Genomic DNA, 21,179 nt, shown 5'->3' on the forward strand with positions numbered 1-21,179 from the left:
AAGAGACAACAAAGGATATTTTATAATGGAAAAAAGGGCCATGTAGTTACCTTTAAGAATACATTAAGAATACATACAGATAAAAAGAAAGAAATAAACAATTTGACAACATTTAGAAACTCCAATACTCTTTTGATAATGGATAAAACAAGCAAGCAGGTGAACAAGGAAACAGAAGAGCTGCAGAACACTCTAAGTCAACTAGACATAATATAGACATCTATAGAAGACCTCACCCAACACCAGAAAAATACACATTCTTCTCAAGCACATATAAAACATTCTCAAGGACAGACCTTATGTTAGGTCATCAAATAAGTCTTGACAAGTTTAAGAGACTAAAGTTATACAAAATATATTTTCTAACCATAATGTGGTTTTAAAAAAAAAAGATTAAAAATCATTTACAGAAAGGAATTTGGGGAATTCATAAGTATTTGGAAATTAAACAATACAGTTTTAAACAGCCAATGGGTCAAAGAAGAAACATAATGGAAACTAGAAAGGATTTTTAGATGAATGAAAAGCACAACATACAAAAAGTAGCTTCACTGCTAAAGTAGTGCTCAGAGGTAAATGTATAGCAGTAAACACCTATATTAAAAAACAAGAAAGATCTCAAATCAATAACTTAAACTTCAACCTTAAAAAACTAGAAAAATAAAAGTAAACTAAACCAAAGCAAACAGAAGGAAAGCATAATAAAGATAAAGTGGAAATAAATTATTTTTTCTTTGAAAAGCTCAAGAAAATTGATAAGCCTTTAGTTAGACTAAGAATAAAAATAGGAGATTCAAATTCTTAAAATCAGAAATGAAAGAAAGGACAATACTGCCAACTTTAAATATATAAAAAGATTATAAAGGAATAGTATGAACAACCGTATGCCAAAAAATTGGATAGCTTAGAAGAAATGGAGAAATTCCTAGACGCAAACAATTGAAACTAACTCAAGAAAAAATAGAAAATCTAAAGAGACATATAGCCAGTAGAAGACTGAATTCATAATAAAAGTAACTTCCCACAAAGAAAAGATCAGGCCCAAATGTCTTCACTAGTGAATCTTATCAAATGTTTAGAGAAGAATTAACATCAATCCTTCCCAAATTCTTCCAAAATACAGAAAAGAAGGAAATATTTCCCACTTCATTCTATGAGGGCTTTATTATCCTGATACCAAAAACAAAGCTATGAGGGGGAAAAAAACTATAGACCAATATCCATTTTGAATACAGACACCAAAGTACTAGCAAACAGAATCCAACAACATATAAAAAAGATTATATACCATGACTGAGTGGAATTTATCATAAGAACAAGGTTGGGTTAACACACAAAAACCAATCCATATCAATTTATAATGGAACAGAACAGTTCTAGAAGAAAGGACTAAAACCACACAATCATCTCAACAGATACAGAAAAAGCACTTGAAAAAATCCAACACCTTTTATAATAAAAATGCTCAACAATTAGGAATAGAAGATAACATCCTGGACCTGAAGAACACCATCTATGAAAATTGCACAGCTTTTATTATACTTTATGGTGCCCTAATGTTTTCTCCTTAAAATCAAAGACAAGACAAAGATGTTCTCCTTCAACATTTCTACTCAACATTTTACCGGAGGCACCCATCAGGGCAATTAGACAAAAAAAGGAAAGCATATCCAACTTGGAAAGAAAGAAGAATAACAGAAGATAGGAGGATCTTGTATATTGGAAATCCTAAGGAATAAACACACACAGATACAGACACCCCCTACACTGGCACACATGCAGGTTATATTAGAAACAATAAACAAGTTCAGTAGTGTTCCAGTATGCAAGCTCAACTTACAAAATAAATTGTATTTCTATACAATGGCAAAGAATAATTCAAAAATAAAATTAAGAAAACAATTTATAATAGCATAAAAAGATTAAGATACTTAGGAATAAATTTAATTTAAAAAGTATAAAATATATTCTGAAAACTACAAAATATTGTTGAAAGAAATTAAAGAAAATCTAAATGGCAAAAAATTCCATGTTTGCAAATCAGAAGACTTAATATTTAAGATATTAAGATATGATATTGTTAAGATATGAATGTTTCCTAGGTGGCACAGTGGTAAAGAATCTGCCTGCCAATGCAGGAGATGTGGGTTCAATCCCTGGTTCAGAAAGATCCCTTGGAGTAGGAAATGGCAAACTACTCCAGTATTCTTGCCTAGAAAATTCCATGGACAGAGGAACCTGGTGGACTATACAGGCCATGGGGCCACAAAGAGTCTGACACAACTGAGCACACATGCACTTCCCAAATTGTTCTACAGATTCAGTGCAATCTCTGTCAGAATTTCAGCTGGTTTCTTTGTAGAAATTAATAAGATGACCCTATAATTCATTTGAAATTGCAAGCATCCCAAAATAATCATGAAAAAGACAAAGGTATAAAATAAGCTACAAGGATATATTGTACAACACAGAGAATATAGCCAATATTTTATAATAACTATAAATGGAATATAACCTTTAAAAATTGTAAATCACTATATGGTACACCTGAAACTTACATAATACTGTATATCAACTATACCTTAATTTTAAAATGATTAAAAAGAAAAACAGTGGTAGTAGAAGAAAACGCTTCTGGTGGTGGAATAAAAGACTTAGGGTGGATCAGAAAGAATGAATTCTTCTGCCCTCAAAGCCAGAAACTCTGCATGTTTCCCAAGTAGAATATGCTCCACCAAAGGGTCTTTGTCCTTAGTCTCCCTGACTACTTGGTGACCTGCTTTACGGCAATGTAGTTGCCATAAAGAAATGTAGAAATGTAGTTCCTGGACACACCAACCTCCTGACTTCCTCTCTACCCCCAGAATAACTTGTCTTGCAGTCCTTTAAAAAAAATAAATACAATTGTTAAAAAGAACCTCTTCTCTTATTCTGCAGAACCCTACTGTTCTTTTGGTTACCTCCTGGATTCATATGAACAGTCATTCCCACCCGTACTTCAACCTCACACTCCTGGTGGGGTCAATGAGTTCTGCCACCTAGTGAATGGGACTGCTGAGGCCTTAATTAAGAGAAAAGCCATTAAAATGAGCAGGGTGGTTTGCAAGCTTCATAATAAAGGTAGACAAATCACTTTTTAGAATTCAGAAGGAAGATACCAGCCAGAAGTATATCAAGGAAATTTTTAAAAAATCTTCACTTTTACTTTATTTTACCTGCTTGGTTTTATATGAAGTATCCTGTTATAGCTTTTAATCACATTGCTCAGACTGAACATAATACACTTTCATATGTACTCTTTAATTTTAGATTCCAACCTTTGTCCTCCTAATTCCTATGAAGTAAACAAAACAGACAAAGGTTGACTCAGAGATTACATTTTTATATGGAAGGATGCAGAACTTACCACTCTCTTTTCCCTGAAATCAATGCCGACTGTTGTGATGAATTTGGAGTTAAATTTACCATCTGTGTACTGATAAAGCACACTGGTCTTTCCTACTCCCGAGTCTCCCAGAGCTAAAAACTTGATGAGGTAATCATAGTCTCCATCAGACATAATGAAGAACTCAGTGGGTCACCTGAAAAATACAAACGCATATTTACCAAAAATTCATTAGAAAATGTTAGAATCCTCTGTTAATAAAGTGACTTCCTTTAATATTCAGTTCAACAAGTACTCCTACATAACACCTATATTCCTAAGGGTTCTGTGAAGAAAGGGTTAGATATTACTCCCTGTCCCAAAGACTTAATCATTTGCTAGATAAGATGCTACTGAACTGTGCTGTGCTGTTATAGTACCCTTAAGACAAAAATTCCAACTGAGAATGAAAATCAAGAAGATAATGGTCACTATCTTACACGCAGATCGTGTAGAATAAAAGTTAACAAAACAAAGGAAGAAAGAGAATGTTTGTTGTTGTTTAGTCCTTAAGTTGTATCTGACTCTTTTTGGACCCCATGGACTGTATAGCTTGCCAGGCTCCTCTGTCCATAGGATTTCCCAGGCAAGAATACTGGAGTAAATCCATTTCCTTCTCCAAAGGGAATGTTATAGGAATAATAATAATTCTTAGAGTGCAAGTGGTTCCAACTGTACCTCCTTTTTCAAAGTCTCCTAGTGCTATATCCTTAGCTTTTCTCTTGGACATCTAGGCAATTTCATTTATCCTATGCATTTTCACATGTCGTTACAGTTCCTTCAAAGATAATGCTAATAAAACTTGGTTTGCAGCTTCCTCACATGTTATTATTGTCACCTACTACATATTAAATCAGATCTTTCTGGAATATCACTGCTCACTTGAGAACTGAGTTCCACCATGAAGGGCTCATTTACCTACCCTTGCCTTGATAGTCTATAGGAAATGCTACCAATTCAGCTCTTCAGCACTGGCCAAAACAAGTCTACCTTTGAGAAGAAATATTCTTGTTTTTACAGCAACACTTAACCATGGTTACCTTTTATCTTTTGCAATCAGCACTTTTCAAGATTTATTTTTAATCCTTTAAATACATTCAAACTATTCAAAATATTAATCTGACTGGACACATAGTCTATCTTCAGGGAAAGCTTATTTCATTTTATCCTCCCATTGAAATACCAATAAATCCTCTTGAAAATCAGAAAAGCAATCGTCCTGATATCACTGACAATGCTATCTGCCCATTCAACATACACATTTACCTATCCACATACACATCATAAGTCCTGCATTAGACTCCGCTGGTCTGGGGGACTTCCCCCGTGGTTAAGAATCACCTTCCAATGCAGGGGACACAGGTTTGATCCCTGGTTGGAGAACTAAAATCCCACATGCTGCCAGGCAACTAAGCCCATGTGCTGCAAGCAGAGAAGCCCCTGCACGTCACAACTAGAGAGAGCCCACATGTGGCAATGAAGAGCCCATGCACTGCAATGAAGACTCACTGTAGCCAAAACAAAGAAAAAAAAAATTCTGCTGATTTCCCTCTCATTGTACCCTTTACATCCAGTCAGCGCCTATCCATAAATTGTACGACAATTCTCAATGCTTCCTATTGGATTATTCCTATAGATATATAAAATTAGTAAACGCTCAGGCAAGGACATTCACTGACTTTTCAAGGTTGCCTCCCCTAGCCCATCCTCAATTTGGTGACTCACCTTATGCTCAAAAATCCTGAATTCTGATTCCTAAGAGCTGCTGCAGTGACCTCTGTAGAGTGCCTTAGTGCAGAGCTACAACCTCACATTCAGATATGGCGGGTCAGTCACTAAGGGCAAAGCCTCTGCAAACATTCAGCACTCTGCAAACTGTAAAGAGTGACCCAGTGCAGACGATGGCTTTCCATTTACAGCTTCTGTACTCACAGGTGCAGGTTGCTGGTATTGATGGTGTACAACAGAACGCTTCTCCAGAAGACGACCACTTGGGTACAAATAAAAACTAGCATGTTTCATCACAGCATCTGACTGGCTCCAAGTTATTCATAAATAAGAGATAAGAACTGAAAAGTAGGTCCAGATAACATTGAACCATTTTGGGGGGTTCCCCCCCAAATAAATGAGAAAGCAGAAAGCAACTCCAAATTCTGCAAGGAGAGTGATGTAAGAAGTTTCTGTGGCTACCTTGTTTCCTCTTTATTTTTATTTTGAAAAAAAGTTGGTCATTTCTATAAATATGTTTTTGTATCATTCGAGGTACAGGAGAAAATGTTGTCATCAATGACACACTCTTCTAGAACTCTCTAAACCTGTTTAAATGGAATTCAAAGAAAGATGAACGTATCTTTAGGGCCCAAAATTTAAAGTGTTTAGTTATAATGGGAGAATTACACACCTATGTCTATAAATGGTCTTCATGGGTTTTGTTTTCTATTCATGGTAACAGCAATACATAACAGTCTGTTCAAAATCAAACCATCATAAAAGAAGTGTTAACAAACAAAATACCACAACTGACGGTACAGACACCACTGTTGATATTAATCATAGTTTATAATTCTTTAAACTCTACCTTTAGATAACTATCTGCCTTGTTTAAAATAAATGTTCAGACCTTCCATTTCCTGGGTTCTTTGCTAAAGAATAAAACAGAACCCAGAGAGTTTAATTCATTTGCACAGTCTAGAACAAATGTCTCCTAACTTCAAGTCCAATGTCTATTCTACCCCAAGCTTTGTGGCCGTTACTCAAATTTTTACAAATGCATGTTGAACTTAGAAGTGATCAGGTATGGGGGACTTCCCTGGTGGTTCAATGGTTAAGAATCTGCCTTGCAATGCTGGGGATGTGGATCCAATTCCTAGACAGGAAACTAAGATCCCACATGCCATGGAGCTACTGAGCACATGTGCCACAACTAGAGAATCTGTGTGCCACAATGAAAGATCCTACTTTACCATGATCAAGACCTGACAAAGCCAAATAAATAAATAATTTTTTTTTTAAGTGGCCAGTTTTGGTATCATACAAGGTAGCCTAACAGGAAACACGTGACTTCTGAAGTCAAGCAGAGCTAGACTGATTCCACGTCTCCCATCTACTGGCAACCCAGATGTTTTTCAGCCTTGGATTTTCAGGTTTCCATTCTATGAAAAAGAAGATAATGTACACTACTTCACCCCATTGTTCTAAGGACTGAATGAGACACTCTTCGTGGAGTGCCCAGCACAATGCTTGGCAGATGCTGGGTACTCAGTCAATGCTGGCTCAAGCTCTTCTCCCCACTCTGGACAGATCAGACAGGGCTCTGAAGACCTAGAACAATTTCTGAAATAGCCTCTGGGCAGCTTGAAACGTGCATTTCTGACACAAAAAATTGCTGACTAGCTCAGAATAGTTCACTAAGTCAGAAAAGATGACCCTCTTTTTTGGCTAAATCTAACCATTTTCAATTAATTTTAAAGTAGATATGTCATTTTCAAAAGTTATGACCAGCCTAAAATCAGGTTTAAATTACATAAAACACTCCACTCCATTCTAACCAATTCATACTTGTTCAAAAGAACCTCAATGGTTCATTCTGGTTGAGAATGAAAGAGTTAAGTTCAAAGACATTCTGCCTACAAAACCATTTCTGATTGATCTAAAGCCACTTTGGCTAAAACCACATGTGTCTAACCATTTAGGTCTGGTTTCAAGAGCTCAAATAGGCTTCAGGCTGGTTTTAGCTAGCTCAAATAAGCTCTCTCTTGGACAAGCAGGTTCTGACCAACTCACATGAGGTTTGATTGGTTCAGAATAAATTTTACTGAATCAAGTTAGCACTGACCAATTAAATCTATCTCCAACTGGGCCACAGTTGCTCTAATTTTATCAAACCACTTGTAACTAGTTCAAAGTAAAAACTGGTTCAAAACAGTCCAAGTTAAGACTTCCTGGGTGGTCCAAAGGCAAAGACACAGTGTTCCCTATGCAGGGGTCCTGGATTTGATCCCTAGTCAGGGAAGAGGGGGCTTCCCTTGTGGCTCAGCCAGTAAAGAATCCACCTGCAATGTGAAAAACCTGGATTTGATCCCCGGGTTGGAAAGATCCCCTGGAGAAGGGGATCTTCTACCCACTCCAGTATTCTGGCCTGGAGAATTCCATGGACTGTATAGTCCATGGAGTCGTAAAGAGTCAGATACAACAGCGCAACTTTCACTTTCAGGGAACTAGATCCCACATGCCACAACTAAGAGTTTGCATGCCACAAGGAAGACTGAAGATCCCACGTGTTGCAACTAAGACCCGGCACAGCCAAAAACTAAACATCAAGAAAAAAAAAAAGTCCAAGTTGACTGATCAGATGTTCAGTTTAAGACTAAAAAAGTAAAATGATAATCAGAAGCACCAAAAGCAATGGTTTGGTGTTTTAAACTTATGCCAAATCAATAAACTTAAAATTTTATTTATAATCACCTCAATTGTAGACAACCTGTACTCAAAAATGTATCTCCACCACAGTATAGTATCTTTCTACAACTGAACAGTTTGTCCATGTTGGAGTACAGCATCCTGGTTGGGAGAAAGGACACTGTCTGAGGAGAAAATGATAAACAATAGGAAAAGGCATGATGAGTGACATCGGCCTCTTGGGTTGAGAACTCACCTCCTGACTTATCTCAAGGATCTGGCAGCAAAACATTGATCTGTGATCCAACAACGAAATATAAATTTCAGTTGGGTGGAACATTCAGCAAATTGGGAGGCTATTTAGAGTTTGTCCTAAATTGGACACAATGACCAGGCTGGTTTCGGTTAACAGAGACCAGGATTCTAACAGTAAGAGAGCTGCAAGAAAATAAAAGGTTTTAGGGAACAGGCAGGTCTTCAAATTGTTAAATAGAGATTTTTCAGGGTTTTGGCAGGATATTGATGGTGATAGGTTTCTTATCTGAGATTCTGGTAGGTCTTCACATAGAACCATTTTCATATGAAAAATTACTTTTGTTTCTATTTTTGTTACTCAAGTCCTGAGTGGTGTCTCTGGAGCCTATTCTTCAGGAGAAAAAAATATTCCACTCCTCAATTATGGAAATAATCAATTATTTTTCAGTATCAGTTCAGTTGCTCAGTCGTGTCTGACTCCTTGTGACCCCATGAACCGCAGCACGCCAGGCCTCCCTGTCCATCACCAGCTCCCGGGCTCCACCCAAACCCATATCCATTGAGTCGGTGATGCCATCCAACCATCTCATCCTCTGTCGTCCCCTTCTCCTCCTGCCCTCAATCTTTCCCAGCATCAGGGTCTTGTCTAATGAGTCAGCTCTTTGCATCAGGTGGCCAAAGTATTGGAGTTTCAGCTTCAACATCAGTCCTTCCAATGAACACCCAGGTCTAATCTCCTTTAGGATGGACTGGTTGGATCTCCTTGCAGTCCAAGGGAATCTCAAGAGTCTTCTCCAACACCACACTTCAAAAGCATCAATTCTTCGGCGCTCAGCTTTCTTTATAGTCCAACTCTCACATCCATACATGACCACTGGAAAAACTATAGCCTTGACTAGACGGACCTTTGTTGACAAAGTAATGGCTCTGCTTTTTAATATTCTGTCTAGTTTGGTCATAACTTTCCTTCCAAAGAGTAAGCGTCTTTTAATTTCATGGCTGCAATCACCATCTGCAGTGATTTTGGAGCCGAAAAAAATAAAGTCAGCCACTGTTTCCCATCTATTTGCCATGAGGCGATAGCACCGGATGCCATGATCTTAGTTTTCCGAATGTTGAGCTTTAAGCCAACTTTTTCACTCTCCTCTTTCACTTTCATCAAGAGGCTCTTCACTTTCTGCCATAAGGGTGGTGTCATCTGCATATCTGAAGTTATTGATATTTCTCCCGGCAATCTTGATTCCAGCTTGTGCTTCTTCCAGCCCAGCGTTTCTCATGATGTACTCTGCATATAAGTTAAATAAGCAGGGTGACAGCCTTGACATACTCCTTTTCCTATTTGGAACCAGTCTGTTGTTCCATGTCCAGTTCTAACTGTTGCTTCCTGACCTGCATACAGGTTTCTCAAGAGGCAGGTCACGTGGTCTGGTATTCCCATCTCTTTTTATGTTGGCATTTTAGAGCACAAAGGGGAACAGAATAAAATAAACAACACAGAATTTGGGGCACCCAAACAACATGTTGTGCACACAATTTCCAGCAAGTACTCCAACCTACTGATCCTTGGGAAGCCAGTTCATCAAGGCCTCCCAATTGCATTGCTCTTACTAAAAATATGTCAGATGCCCACATGTCAAGCACTTTGCATGCATTAGGGCAAAACCCTCATCACTGCCCTAAAGATACACATCATACATACTTCCTTCCTTGGAAAAATCTCAGTGCCATTCTGTCATGAATGCCACAATGAAAGGATGAGTAAGTGGGTCTTGGGCAGTCTATCACATGTCAACATGGGCTCAATTCCAACGTATTGTTGAGAGAGAAAGAAGTGGAGGTTAAGACCATGGACTCTAGAACTGAATCACAACACATGTGAGTTCAGTCATGTGAGTTCAGTCATGTCACTTTAGAAAACTTAATGTCTTTTGCCTCAGGGCCCCCATTTTAAAACTGGGAATGATATCCTATTTTATTAATACTATTATGTATATGCTTTGTTATTTTAATTTTTTATAAGTAGGGTGTATCTTATACTTCACAGTTTTACAACTTGCAATTGTTAGTAAATAAAATGGCACTAGAAATACAATTGTGTGAAAATCTTTAAATAGCAACTTCTAGCAAAATCAAGATACAGCATCAACACATTTAGATTTGATGGAGTACAAGGGTAAATCTATCTCAAACGTCTGTTGTGAGGACTGAGTTAGTTTGGAATAGTGCTTGGCATACAATAACTGCTATTAGCATCATTACCTAGCAGTCTAGTTCTGAAGGGTCAATACCCACGCAATCTTCCTCCCTAGAAATCCAAAAAAAGAACTGAATCCCTAAAGTAAAAATAAGACACAAAATAAGACTCTATGGAGAGCATTTGAACATAAGGTCACTTCTTTAAATACAAAGCCTCCTGAAGGAAGTAGCATCTAAACCTCAAGGAAATGTCTTCTATTAATAAAAGTCAAGAATGCCCTCAATTTTGGATAGGCAAAAGACTTTCTTATCCAGCTCACTTCTTCCTCTCCTCCTTACACAAATATTTTTTCAAAGTGCTCTCCACCCTCACTCTCATCAGAGTATCAATAGAAGGCAAGGAACACCCACTTCTTCAACAAGTACCATGTGGTGACAAACGCCTGGTAAGAGAAAGTCAATGATCTTCTTCCTTATTTAAAAAATAAAATATATTTTAATTGCTCTTCAGGAAATAAGATAGAATAAAATGGTTTAGCTAAAAATGGGGAAAGATCTCTCTCTGTGTGAATCTCTGTGTCTCTCTCTCCCTCACACACACACACACACAACATAGTCCAATATCTCCATGAAGCTCCCTATTAAATTCAGTCATAGATTCCGGCCTTAGGATCCCCTATCACAAGCAAAGTCATTCTAAAGTTATCCCAGATAATCCAGCCAGTTATGGAAAGCCTGATTTTTCCCTCTATCAACCATATTTAGTACAGAGAGTAATAAAGCAGGGAGAGATAATATTACCTGAACCTCTACCATATGCAACAAATGGTAGTAGACAGTCATGACTTTTTGTCATCATCCTTAAGGAGAACTTCAAGTCTGTATAAGAAAGGGATGTTTTCTTAATATGGTGGTAAGTAGGTTTGGGCTCAAATTCTGAACCCTTGTTGGTATGACTTGGTCCAAGTTCTTCACACTAAGCCTCCATTCTTAAACTACACAGTAGAAATAACATTACAAACCTCACTGGGTTACTTTAAGGATGAAGTGACATAAACCACAGGAAACTTTAGCACACTGCTTGGTTTGCATTGTGTTCAATAACTGAAATTTCTCTTTATCAATACTATTACTGAAGCATAGCCTCATCACATTCTCCTTAGGCAAAGCACGCAATTTTACAACCAGTGCCTGAGGCTTCTGAAAAAATTGAAAAATTCAATTTAGGTACAGTCATGTACAAGGCCTTTATCACAAAAGTTACCTTTGCATTCCGATCTAACAGTGAGTATTAACAGGGTGATTTTTAGTACTGTCAGAGCTAGAGTGTTCATCACCAAAGCATTTTATAATATACCAAGATCTGAGTAGGGGCAACTTGTGTTTACCAAATGAGTTCTGGCTACCACTGTCTTCAGTTCAGTTCAGTTCATTCACTCAGTCGTGTCCGACTCTTTGCGACCCCATGAATCACAGCACGCCAGGCCGCCCTGTCCATCACCAGCTCCCGGAGTTCACTCAAACCCATGTCCATCGAGTCGGTGATGCCATCCAGCCATCTCATTCTCTGTCGTCCCCTTCTCCTCCCCCTCCCCAATCCCTCCCAGCATCAGAGTCTTTTCCAGTGAGTCAACTCGTCGCATGAGGTGGCCAAAGTATTGGAGTTTCAGCTTTAGCATCAGTCCTTCCAATGAACACCCAGGATTGATCTCCTTTAGAATGGACTGGTTGCATCTCCTTGCAGTCCAAGGGACCACTGTCTTAGGTCACTGCAATTGCTACACCCTGAAGTGAAACACATTTACTTTCACTGCAAAAGCAAGATGTGTACTGCCCAAGAGTGGGGCTCCCCATTTCTACAGTAGGAGACAGCCTCTGCTCTCTGTGCACATGACCTTCCTCTTCTCAATTTCTGGTCTAGTTCGAATGGATACATTTCTGCCCTCCTAAGGTTGACAGTGAAATAGATGAAATTATAAACAAAGAGCTTATCTTGTTTATGCAAAGATCTTAGGTAGGGACTTCCCTGATGGTCTGGTGGCTAAGATTCTAAGCTCCCAATGCAGGGAGCCAAGGTTCAATTCCTGGTCAGGAAACTAGATCCCACATGTGGCAACTAAGACACAATGCAGCCAAATAAATAATAGTAAATCTTAAAAACATTAAAAGAAAAAAAAAAGATTTCATGTGCCATAGCAAAGATCAAAGATCCCATGGTGCTACAACTAAGACTTGGTGCAAACAAATAATTATTCTTTTCAAGAAGATATTAGGTAGAGAGAAGCAGAAATGTGATGGCTTTGACAAATAGAAACAGGAATCTCTTTCTTCCTTGTCTGCTTATTGAAAGATGAGTTTGGCTTTATCCAAATTCAGAATATTAGATTATTAGTGCATTACATATTCACCTATAACCTATGATTTGTAAATGGATTCTTCTCAATATAGCGTTTGTAGTAATATCATACGTCCACCATTGATAGTGAAAAGAGAGGCATGTGACTAAAAACTGACAGAATCTAAATTTACATATCTTAATATTCATATATGTGCCTGGTACATAGGAATATTCCATTTTCCCTATTTAAACAAAGTAAAAAGACTAACTTCTAGCAGATGATGATATCTAAATGCCATTTAGATGATATCTAAAGTGCCAAATTATTCAAAGAAAAAAAAGAATTATCTACAAAAACTGTTGAATTAAATATACATTCCCAAATATTGCCAGGACATCCAAATATATCATTTGTAAAAGCATCCTTCAGACATTTGCAATTTTTTATGAGTATTAAAGAGAAGGCCCAGAATAAAGAAAAAATAAACCAGTCCCAACCCAAGAGTTGACCTACTATTTCTGAGAGGTTACCATCACTTCTGTAGGTAACCAACATAAACCAGTAGACCAATAATTCAAGCAACTACAAAAAGAAGAAGCACCAGAATGTCTCGTGGAAGTAGAAAATGTTCTTCTGGAAGGCCACCGCCAACAACTCAAATGAGATGCTGGCATTTTTGTTTTTTTAAGCTGTAGAGATCATTGATTCATTTATTCCAAAGACATTATTTGTTGTCCACACCTCTTCTAGGATCAGAATATGAATGTTTACCGAAATTTATGAAAAGTAAACACTGGGTATTACATTACTCACAGTTTGTGACAAGTACATCTTGTTTTATAGACACAAGGTAACAGGAATAAAGGTGTACTGCAGAATCTGTCCCTTGTAAAATATAGGCAATACCGTGGTAATAGGAGTGGCTATTTGGTTTGCTGCGTAATATCTCAAATAATGTGAAAGTATCCCCATAATGGTCACAACCACATGTCCTGTCAATGTCTCACCCGTGGCTAAATGTGCTTCTTAAAGACACCATAAAGCAAGGAAGACTCCAAGAATTACAAAGAAGTGCAATACCTGTGAAGTCTACTCCCTCGAAGACAATGAAACATAGGTGTCAGAGTCAAGGTCTCCTAAATTCAAACAAAGGGACACCACCACCCACCTGTGTAAAGTGAGTAGCAAAATGCATGATGGAAATCAATATATCGTAGCTCTTCTAATGACTATAACAGATTAAGGTTTGAAAACTGATATGACATTATGACTGGTGTTTTTTCCATGATATCTTAAGAGGGGCACTGAACCTAATAAAGCTCCTAAAGAATGGAGTAAAAATATTTTCTGAAAATGGAAAAGGAGGAGTGACCTAAGCTTGGTTTGGTTCAGTTGCTCAGTCATGTCTGACTTATTGCGACCCCATGAACTGCAGCACACCAGGCTTCCCTGTCCATCACCAACTCCCAGAGTTTACCCAAACTCATGTCTGTTGAGTTGGTGATGCCATCCAACCATCTTATCCTCTGTAGTCCCCTTCTCCTCCCGCCTTCAATCTTTCCCAGCATCAGGGTCCTTTCCAGTGAGTCAGTTCTTTGCATCAGGTGGCCAAAGTATTGGAGTTTCAGCTTAAGCATCAGTCCTTCCAATGAGTATTCAGGACTGGAGAAGGGAATGGCAAATTACTTCAGTATTCTTGCCTTGAGAACCCCATGAACAGTATGAAAAGACCTAAGCTACCTGGAAGGCAATATATCTGTAAGACTGACTGATTCATAGAGGAAATCCTGCTATTAAGTTTTGAAGAAGTAGAAGTGAAGAGTCGTTGGCTATGCCAGAGTGATGCCAAGCTCCCAGGGCCAAGACTCAAAGAAGGAAATATGAGGAGTGAGCATGTTGCTACCACAGCCAGGACTGGAAGGATTACAAATGAAGAAGCACTCAAAGGACCTGAAACTGAATAATGTATTTTCAAGGTTGCAAAACACAGAATACCCTTCCATTTATGACTGAGAAACAGTGTTGAGGATTCTGCCAAGTCTCCACAAGAGATGTGGGAGGGTTGGAAGGCCTTTGGCCAATACAACCTGGCTGTCCACGTGCATCTCACCTGCCTCAAAGCTTTTCACATGAGGTAACACAGGGAAGATGCTGATTTCTCAGAGGAAATGCACCCAACAAAGAAGAGAATCACCTCACTTCATGATGGAGCGGCAATGCTTCTTTCACAACAAGAAAATTTTAGGATGAAAAAAAATTGTGAATTAAAAGAATCCAGACCTGTTGAAGATGACTGTCCAAACAATAAAACAATTGGGTAAATATCCCTGAGTTGGCAGTAGCTGGGGAAGAGAGGGTTCCTTCATCATTGCCTTTTTAAAAAACTAGGACAAAAGCTTTCTATTTATTCATGTAGAGAAACTGTGTCCAGAGTATACCACCGCCCTGCCTTTCTAGACTCCTTCATATGCATACCAGGACATCATTGTCACTGTTGTTTTGTAAGTGTGATTTTTTTATAGTGTACTGTAACATTTCCCTGACTTCTTAATCAAAGGGCACAGGCTACCTCATCTTTTCTGTGATGAGATGCACTGTGCCCCAGTGGCTCAGTGGTAAAGAATCCACCTGCCAAGGCAAGAGATGCGGATTCAATCCCTGGGTCAGGAAGATCCCCTGGAGGAGGAATTGGCAATCCACTCCAGTATTCTTGCCTGGAAAATTCCAAGAACAGAAGAGTCTGGTGGGCTACAGTCCATGCGGTCACAAAGAGTCAGACACAACTGAGCACGCACGTACTGCATGTAAGTGCATACTTTCAGGAACTGTGAATGGCGAGGGCTCCTATTGCACACCCCCTACTGAGGCGAAGCACTGGTCTGGCATACAGATACTCACAAAGGCCACTAAGATGCACTGGATATGTCTTTACTTCTCCCTCATTCTGCCCACCCCATAGCCTTGCCTGCGCTGACCACATCAGAGCACAGCTGTTCTCTGCCCCAGGGATCTGCTTCTCAGATGCAGGCTGACTTACGAGAGCACATCGTCTCTTCACAGCTGGTTTTCTTTTCCATAGTCTCCTATCCACTCTATGATTCCCTCCTGTTGGGTTCTCACAGTCCCATTTCTATTCATTACCCTGAGTCATGACCCCTCTGCTCTCTCTCCTTTTCTGGCTTTCCTGTCCCTCATCTCCATGTACTCGTCCTAAACTTCAGCTTGTGCGAGCAAAAACTGACCTTATACCAACAACGATAGTCAATGAATACTGGTGCTCTCCTTATAGCGGTGAGCGGCTACGTCAATTTTAAGGTATTGGACCCTCCTTCACAAGCTCATGCGCTACTCTGTCTTTAGGGACTTCTGCTTTTCCAATAAGGAAAGGAGTTTTCCTCCAGCTAAGTCTGGGAACAGGGCCATTTCTGAAGCCCAAGTGCTTCTCCATGGTGCCAGCTTGGGTTTTACCGTATATTGATGAAATGGCAGCATACAGACACAAGTTGATCATGAGTTTAAAACACTATTGTCTGTAAATATTCCACCATATGTTAACTTAGTTCTTTTAAAAACAGCAAAATAAGCTCAGGGGAAAAAATCAAACTATTTCCTGGCGTTTTAGCAGCACCAGACAACAGTGCTAGGATTCTTAGCCTCTCTCATTTGCTGCTGCTAAGCTCTAAACAGCCGGCTATAGGTCTTTCTAGCCCTTGTCAGATCCACTCTCTCTGTTGATACATTTACAACACGTTTAGCTGCTCCCTACATATCATATTCTTTAACAGCTAAATCAAAAGGAAAAAAAAAAAAGAAACTCACCTATGGCCCAGGTCCAGTGGGATATACTTCTTGTTGATTCTCAAGAAGTCTTGCCCAGTTCCACCGATTCAGTAGGCAGTCTTAGCAAGGGACTGTTTGCATTTCTATCAACAGCTGTGTATAGACTAGGGTGTGCCTTGAGTTTACTTATGCAAAAGAGGACAGAAGTACTTGCAGTCATCCAGCCTATTTCTAAATCAGTCTGTCAGATCACTGTTGGCTTTTTTGTGATTATTGTTGTTATTTTCTAATTTTATTACCTTTGGATCAGTAAGTGTGGCCTGCTTAATATCAAATTGGGGGGGGCGGCTTGTTAAGTATGAAAATAATCTGTATTCCCTGTTTGTTGCATGCAGAATTAGATATGTGCAAGTTCAAGCTAGTTAGTTGCATTTTTCAATCTGATATATCCTTGTTTATGTTTTCCTACTTCACCTGTTAGGTTCCAAGGAAATAATGTGCCTTATTTTAGAAAATTAAGCACAAGACAATGTCTTAAAGGAGATGAAAAGAACACATCATAAAAGAACAAGGCACTGTAGTCCTTATGAGAGTCCTCAAGTCTGTGGGATCTCAAGTCTTCTAGGATCCATGGAGGTGCTTTAAGAGTCTATAAACTTTTATTCTAATGCCTTTTTTTCTCTTTATTATTATTTTTTTTAACTGGAATAAAAATATACAGTCAAATGAGTTATAATCCACACTGAGATATCTCCAAACTGATCACTGACACTGCCTGGTAAAGTTATTTGCTAGACTAGTGCACACTACAACCCTCTCAATTAATGATACATTTACGAGAGAATTCCAAATACTATATACTATTCTCATAAATGTGTCATTAATTGAGAGGGTTGTAATGCATACTAGTCTTTATTTTCTTTCATTTTTAAAAATCTGGAGTGAATTCACATGTCTACTCTCGTGAGAGCAGTTAAGGAAGCATGTGTGTGCCACACAGTAAGGGACAGCAAGGCTCAGGCATGTCTGTTCAGCACACAGTGGCTTTTTCTCTGTTAGGACAGTCAATTGAGCAATAAAGAATGAACACACTATGTTGCATCCTAACGTTTTATTACAGATCACTACAGAGATGATTTTATGTTTGGGGAGCTTCTTGTCTGACTTAGAGCAGTTTTAAGTTTGGGTTGCTTTTTGTCCATAGCAGATCAGTGTCTTCACAGCCAGCTGGATGCTCTGGCACTTGGGCTCAGAAAAACTACCTAACATCACTGCCACAGATCCTTCACTCCCTCAGAAAACTGCTCTTGTCCAGCTGGTTGCAAAATTTCCTTAGCAAGTTTCTTCAAATGAAATCTTACCTGGCACTCTAATAGATAAAACAGGTGAATTTAGAGCCACTCTGGTAAAAGAAGTGAAGGTAAGCCCACCTCCAAGGCCTGTGAACCCAACAAGGTCCTAACAAGAGCTCTACCACACACATGTGGAAAACCATTGTGGAAAGTTCAACCTCAAATGGCTCTGAATCATCCCACTTGCCTTCAGCTTTGTACCCAACACTTTCTTTCTCCCTAAACACCTCAGACTGACAGCTCATTACAAGGTCTGCTAGGCCTTTTCATTCAACATCTCCCAAAGACACCATCTCTCAAATCTTGCCCACTTAACCACAACCTTAGGACTCTTCTTATCTGGGAGCGAAAATCTGGAATGTATTGAAAGACCCTGGTAAGAATTCCAAGAAGGGCTACCTGGAGCTTCAGAAAATAAGGAAAGAGTCTTGGGAACAATGATCATTGAGTCACTCAAAGGGAAAGGAGAGCTGTGGATCTAAGGCTGAATAATCCAGGGAAAATCTAGACCAAACTGGCCAGAGACGAACCAACCAGTAGCATCCTCCTTGGGACAGAAAACCAGTGTACCTGCAAAATGGAACTACTGGAAAGATGTTTAAAACCAGCTACACTGTTGATTTTTTTCCTAAAGGGCATTACAAAGTACAGCCACATTACTCTCAATGGACTCAACAACCTATGCTTGGGCAGAACCCTCAGAAGTCAAGATATGCTTTGAAGAACACAATGAAATGATATAGCAAACGTACAATATGATACAGCAAAATAACTGAAAATATATTATTTTGCTTTGCATCATAAGCCACTTTGTACTAAAGTACAGCAGAGAATAACAGAGCAGATGGGAGAAAAACCTAAAATCCTCTCCACTAACTTGACTTTTTCCATAAATTCAAAAGGAATTACTAGTATTGTATTTTCTCCACAGGACCCCTTGTTCCAGCTAATGGCTGTATCATGAGGAATGCTACACATGCAAGGACTGCTCCTTAGAACCATCAGAAAGTTCCAGGGAAGGAGGAAAGGGCACAGGTAAGATGGGAACAGAGCAACCTCTAGTGCTCCCTACCCAAGAAGGCAGCCTCATATGAAGGTGGCACAGAACCAACTTCAGTTCAGAAGGGGTAAATACAAACGGAGGTCCCAGACAGGTGGACAGAGTCAGGCCAAAGTTGAACACCAACAAAGTAAGGAGTAGGTCAAAAAGGGGGAGAGGTGGCTTATGAATTCGAGGAATTAGGAGGACACTTACCCATATACACTGGGGAGACCACTTAGCTCATCAGGAACAGCACTTAGAAAAGACCCACGTAGTAGTTACTTCATCAAAAGCCAGAGAGATTCTTACCTAAGTCAGGGAAATTATTCCACCTATTTGCTCCCTCCTGCTTAACCCATGCAATTTCCAAGCCTCCCTAATCTACCCAAGCAGGTTCCTGCCCTGCGCAAATGGAAAACTCAAGCATTCAGGTTAGAACATGGTTCCCAAACCTGTATCTGCCTTTGTCATCAACCAGGTAGTAAGGACACCTATGGGAACCAAGCTCCTATTTTCTTTTTTGGCCACATTGCGTGAGTTCCCACCTTGAACCCAGGCCCTCTGCTTTGGAAGTTTGGAGTCATAACCACTGGGCCACAAGGGAAGTTCCAAGTTCTATTTTCTGAATGTACCTATTAGAAAGACATTTAAAGGGAGGGGACTAAGAATACAGGGGCCAAAGTCAGTGAGCAAGATGGTCACTCAGACAGTATCTTCAGGGCCTTATAAAAAAAAGAGTGAATAAAGAGACCTCAATATAGGTATGCTAAGGCAAAATAAAGATTCTGTGTTAGCAAGGAAACTATGAATCTGCAGGAGAACAAGCCAAGAGGGGCAAAATTACAAGAGGAGCATAAAGCACATGAAAGGAACATCATGAGGATGTAAGTATTTCTGCATGAAAGATTGACAAGCAACAACTTTAGAAACTTTGAGGCTTTGGAGGAAACTGAAGAAACATGTAATACTGTACTTCATCTTAATGAGGATAAAATGAGAATCTATATAAGAAAGAAGTGACTTCAAAGTAGTAAAAAATGTTTTATAAACTACACATGAAAATCATTCTCATAATTCTATAATCACGCTTTAATAAACCCACTTGTTTAAAGTATAAAGCTAGCCCTCACATGGGCTTCCCTTGTGGCTCATCTGGTAAAGAATCCAAGAGATGGGAATACCAGACCACCTGACCTGCCCCTTGAGAAATGTGTATGGAGGTCAAGAAGCAACAGAACTGGACATGGAACAACAGACTGGTTCTAAATCGAGAAAGGAGTATTTCAAGGTTGTATATTGTCACCCTGCTTATTTAACTTATATGCAGAGTACATCATGAGAAACGCTGGGCTGGATGAAGCACAAGCTGGAATCAAGACTGCTGGGAGAAATATCAATAACCTCAGATACGCAGACGACACCACCCTTATGGCAGAAAGTGAAGAACTGAAGAGCCTCCTGCTGAAAGTGAAAGAGGAGAGTGAAAAAGTTGGTTTAAAACTCAATATTCAGGAGAGACGCCCGGCTCCAGCGGCGCAGACGCGAGAGACGCCCAGCTCCAGCGGTGCAGACGCGAGAGACGCCCGGCTCCGGCGGCGCAGACGCGAGAGACGCCCGGCTCCGGCACAACCGACCACGTGCAGAATCGTGGCTGAGAGGAGCTGCCCCGCGCCCAGGGTTAGGGCGGTGGCCGAGAGGAGCTGTACCACGTCCAGGAGGCGGTGGCTGCTTGGGCACCGGAGGGCCGAGAGGAGCTGATCCACATTCAAAGCAGGAGGGGCAGCCTTGAGGAGATACCCCTCATCCAAGGTAAGGTACAGCGGCTGCACCTTGCTGGAGCAGTTGGGAAGAGATACTCCATGACCAAGTGGAATATAAGAATCCAGTGTTTCTGGATTGGATTGAATGATTGGAGAGAATGGAATTGTAGCATGTATATTATCATAAGTGACCAGTCCAGGTTCGACGCATAAATTTTCCTCTGTTCAAAAAAAAAAAAAAAAAGAATCCAGTGTTCTGGGGAGGAAGGAACAAGATGGCGGAGGGATAAGACGGCGAGACCACTTTCTCCCCCACAAATTCATCAAAAGAACATTTGAACGTGGAGTAAAGGCCACAAAACAACTTCTGAATACTGGCAGAGGACATCAGGCTCCCAGAAAAGCAGCCCATTGTCTTCTAAAGGAGAGAGAAGAAATCCAGCTCCACCCACCAGAACACCGACACATGCTTCCCTAACCACGGAACCCAGACAAGTCACTCGTCCAACCCCACACACAGCGAAGAAACTACATAATAAAGAGAACTCCACAAACTGCAAGAAGAGGGAAAGGCCACCCCAAGCAAAGCAATATAAGCAAGATGAGGAGGCAGAGAAATACCCAGCAAGTAAA

The 21,179-nt window shown here is 39.7% G+C and overlaps 1 protein-coding gene across 4 annotated transcripts in view; it reads right to left on the minus strand.

The window, feature by feature from the left end:
- Positions 1-21,179, minus strand: part of RAB27A (RAB27A, member RAS oncogene family) — an 86,098-nt gene that overhangs the window by 22,939 nt on the left and 41,980 nt on the right. For all 4 annotated transcript variants that reach the window (XM_055436204.2, XM_055436198.2, XM_088839622.1 and 1 more), the window contains one exon: positions 3,407-3,581. In XM_055436204.2, coding sequence (XP_055292179.1) covers positions 3,407-3,559 — 153 coding nt within the window. In that variant the 5' untranslated portion in view covers positions 3,560-3,581. The remainder of the gene's footprint in view (positions 1-3,406; positions 3,582-21,179) is intronic.

The sequence above is a fragment of the Moschus berezovskii genome, chromosome 9 (assembly GCF_049115385.1).
Source record: "Moschus berezovskii isolate FMDL1 chromosome 9, NW_MosBer_1.0, whole genome shotgun sequence".
NCBI lineage: Eukaryota > Metazoa > Chordata > Mammalia > Artiodactyla > Moschidae > Moschus > Moschus berezovskii.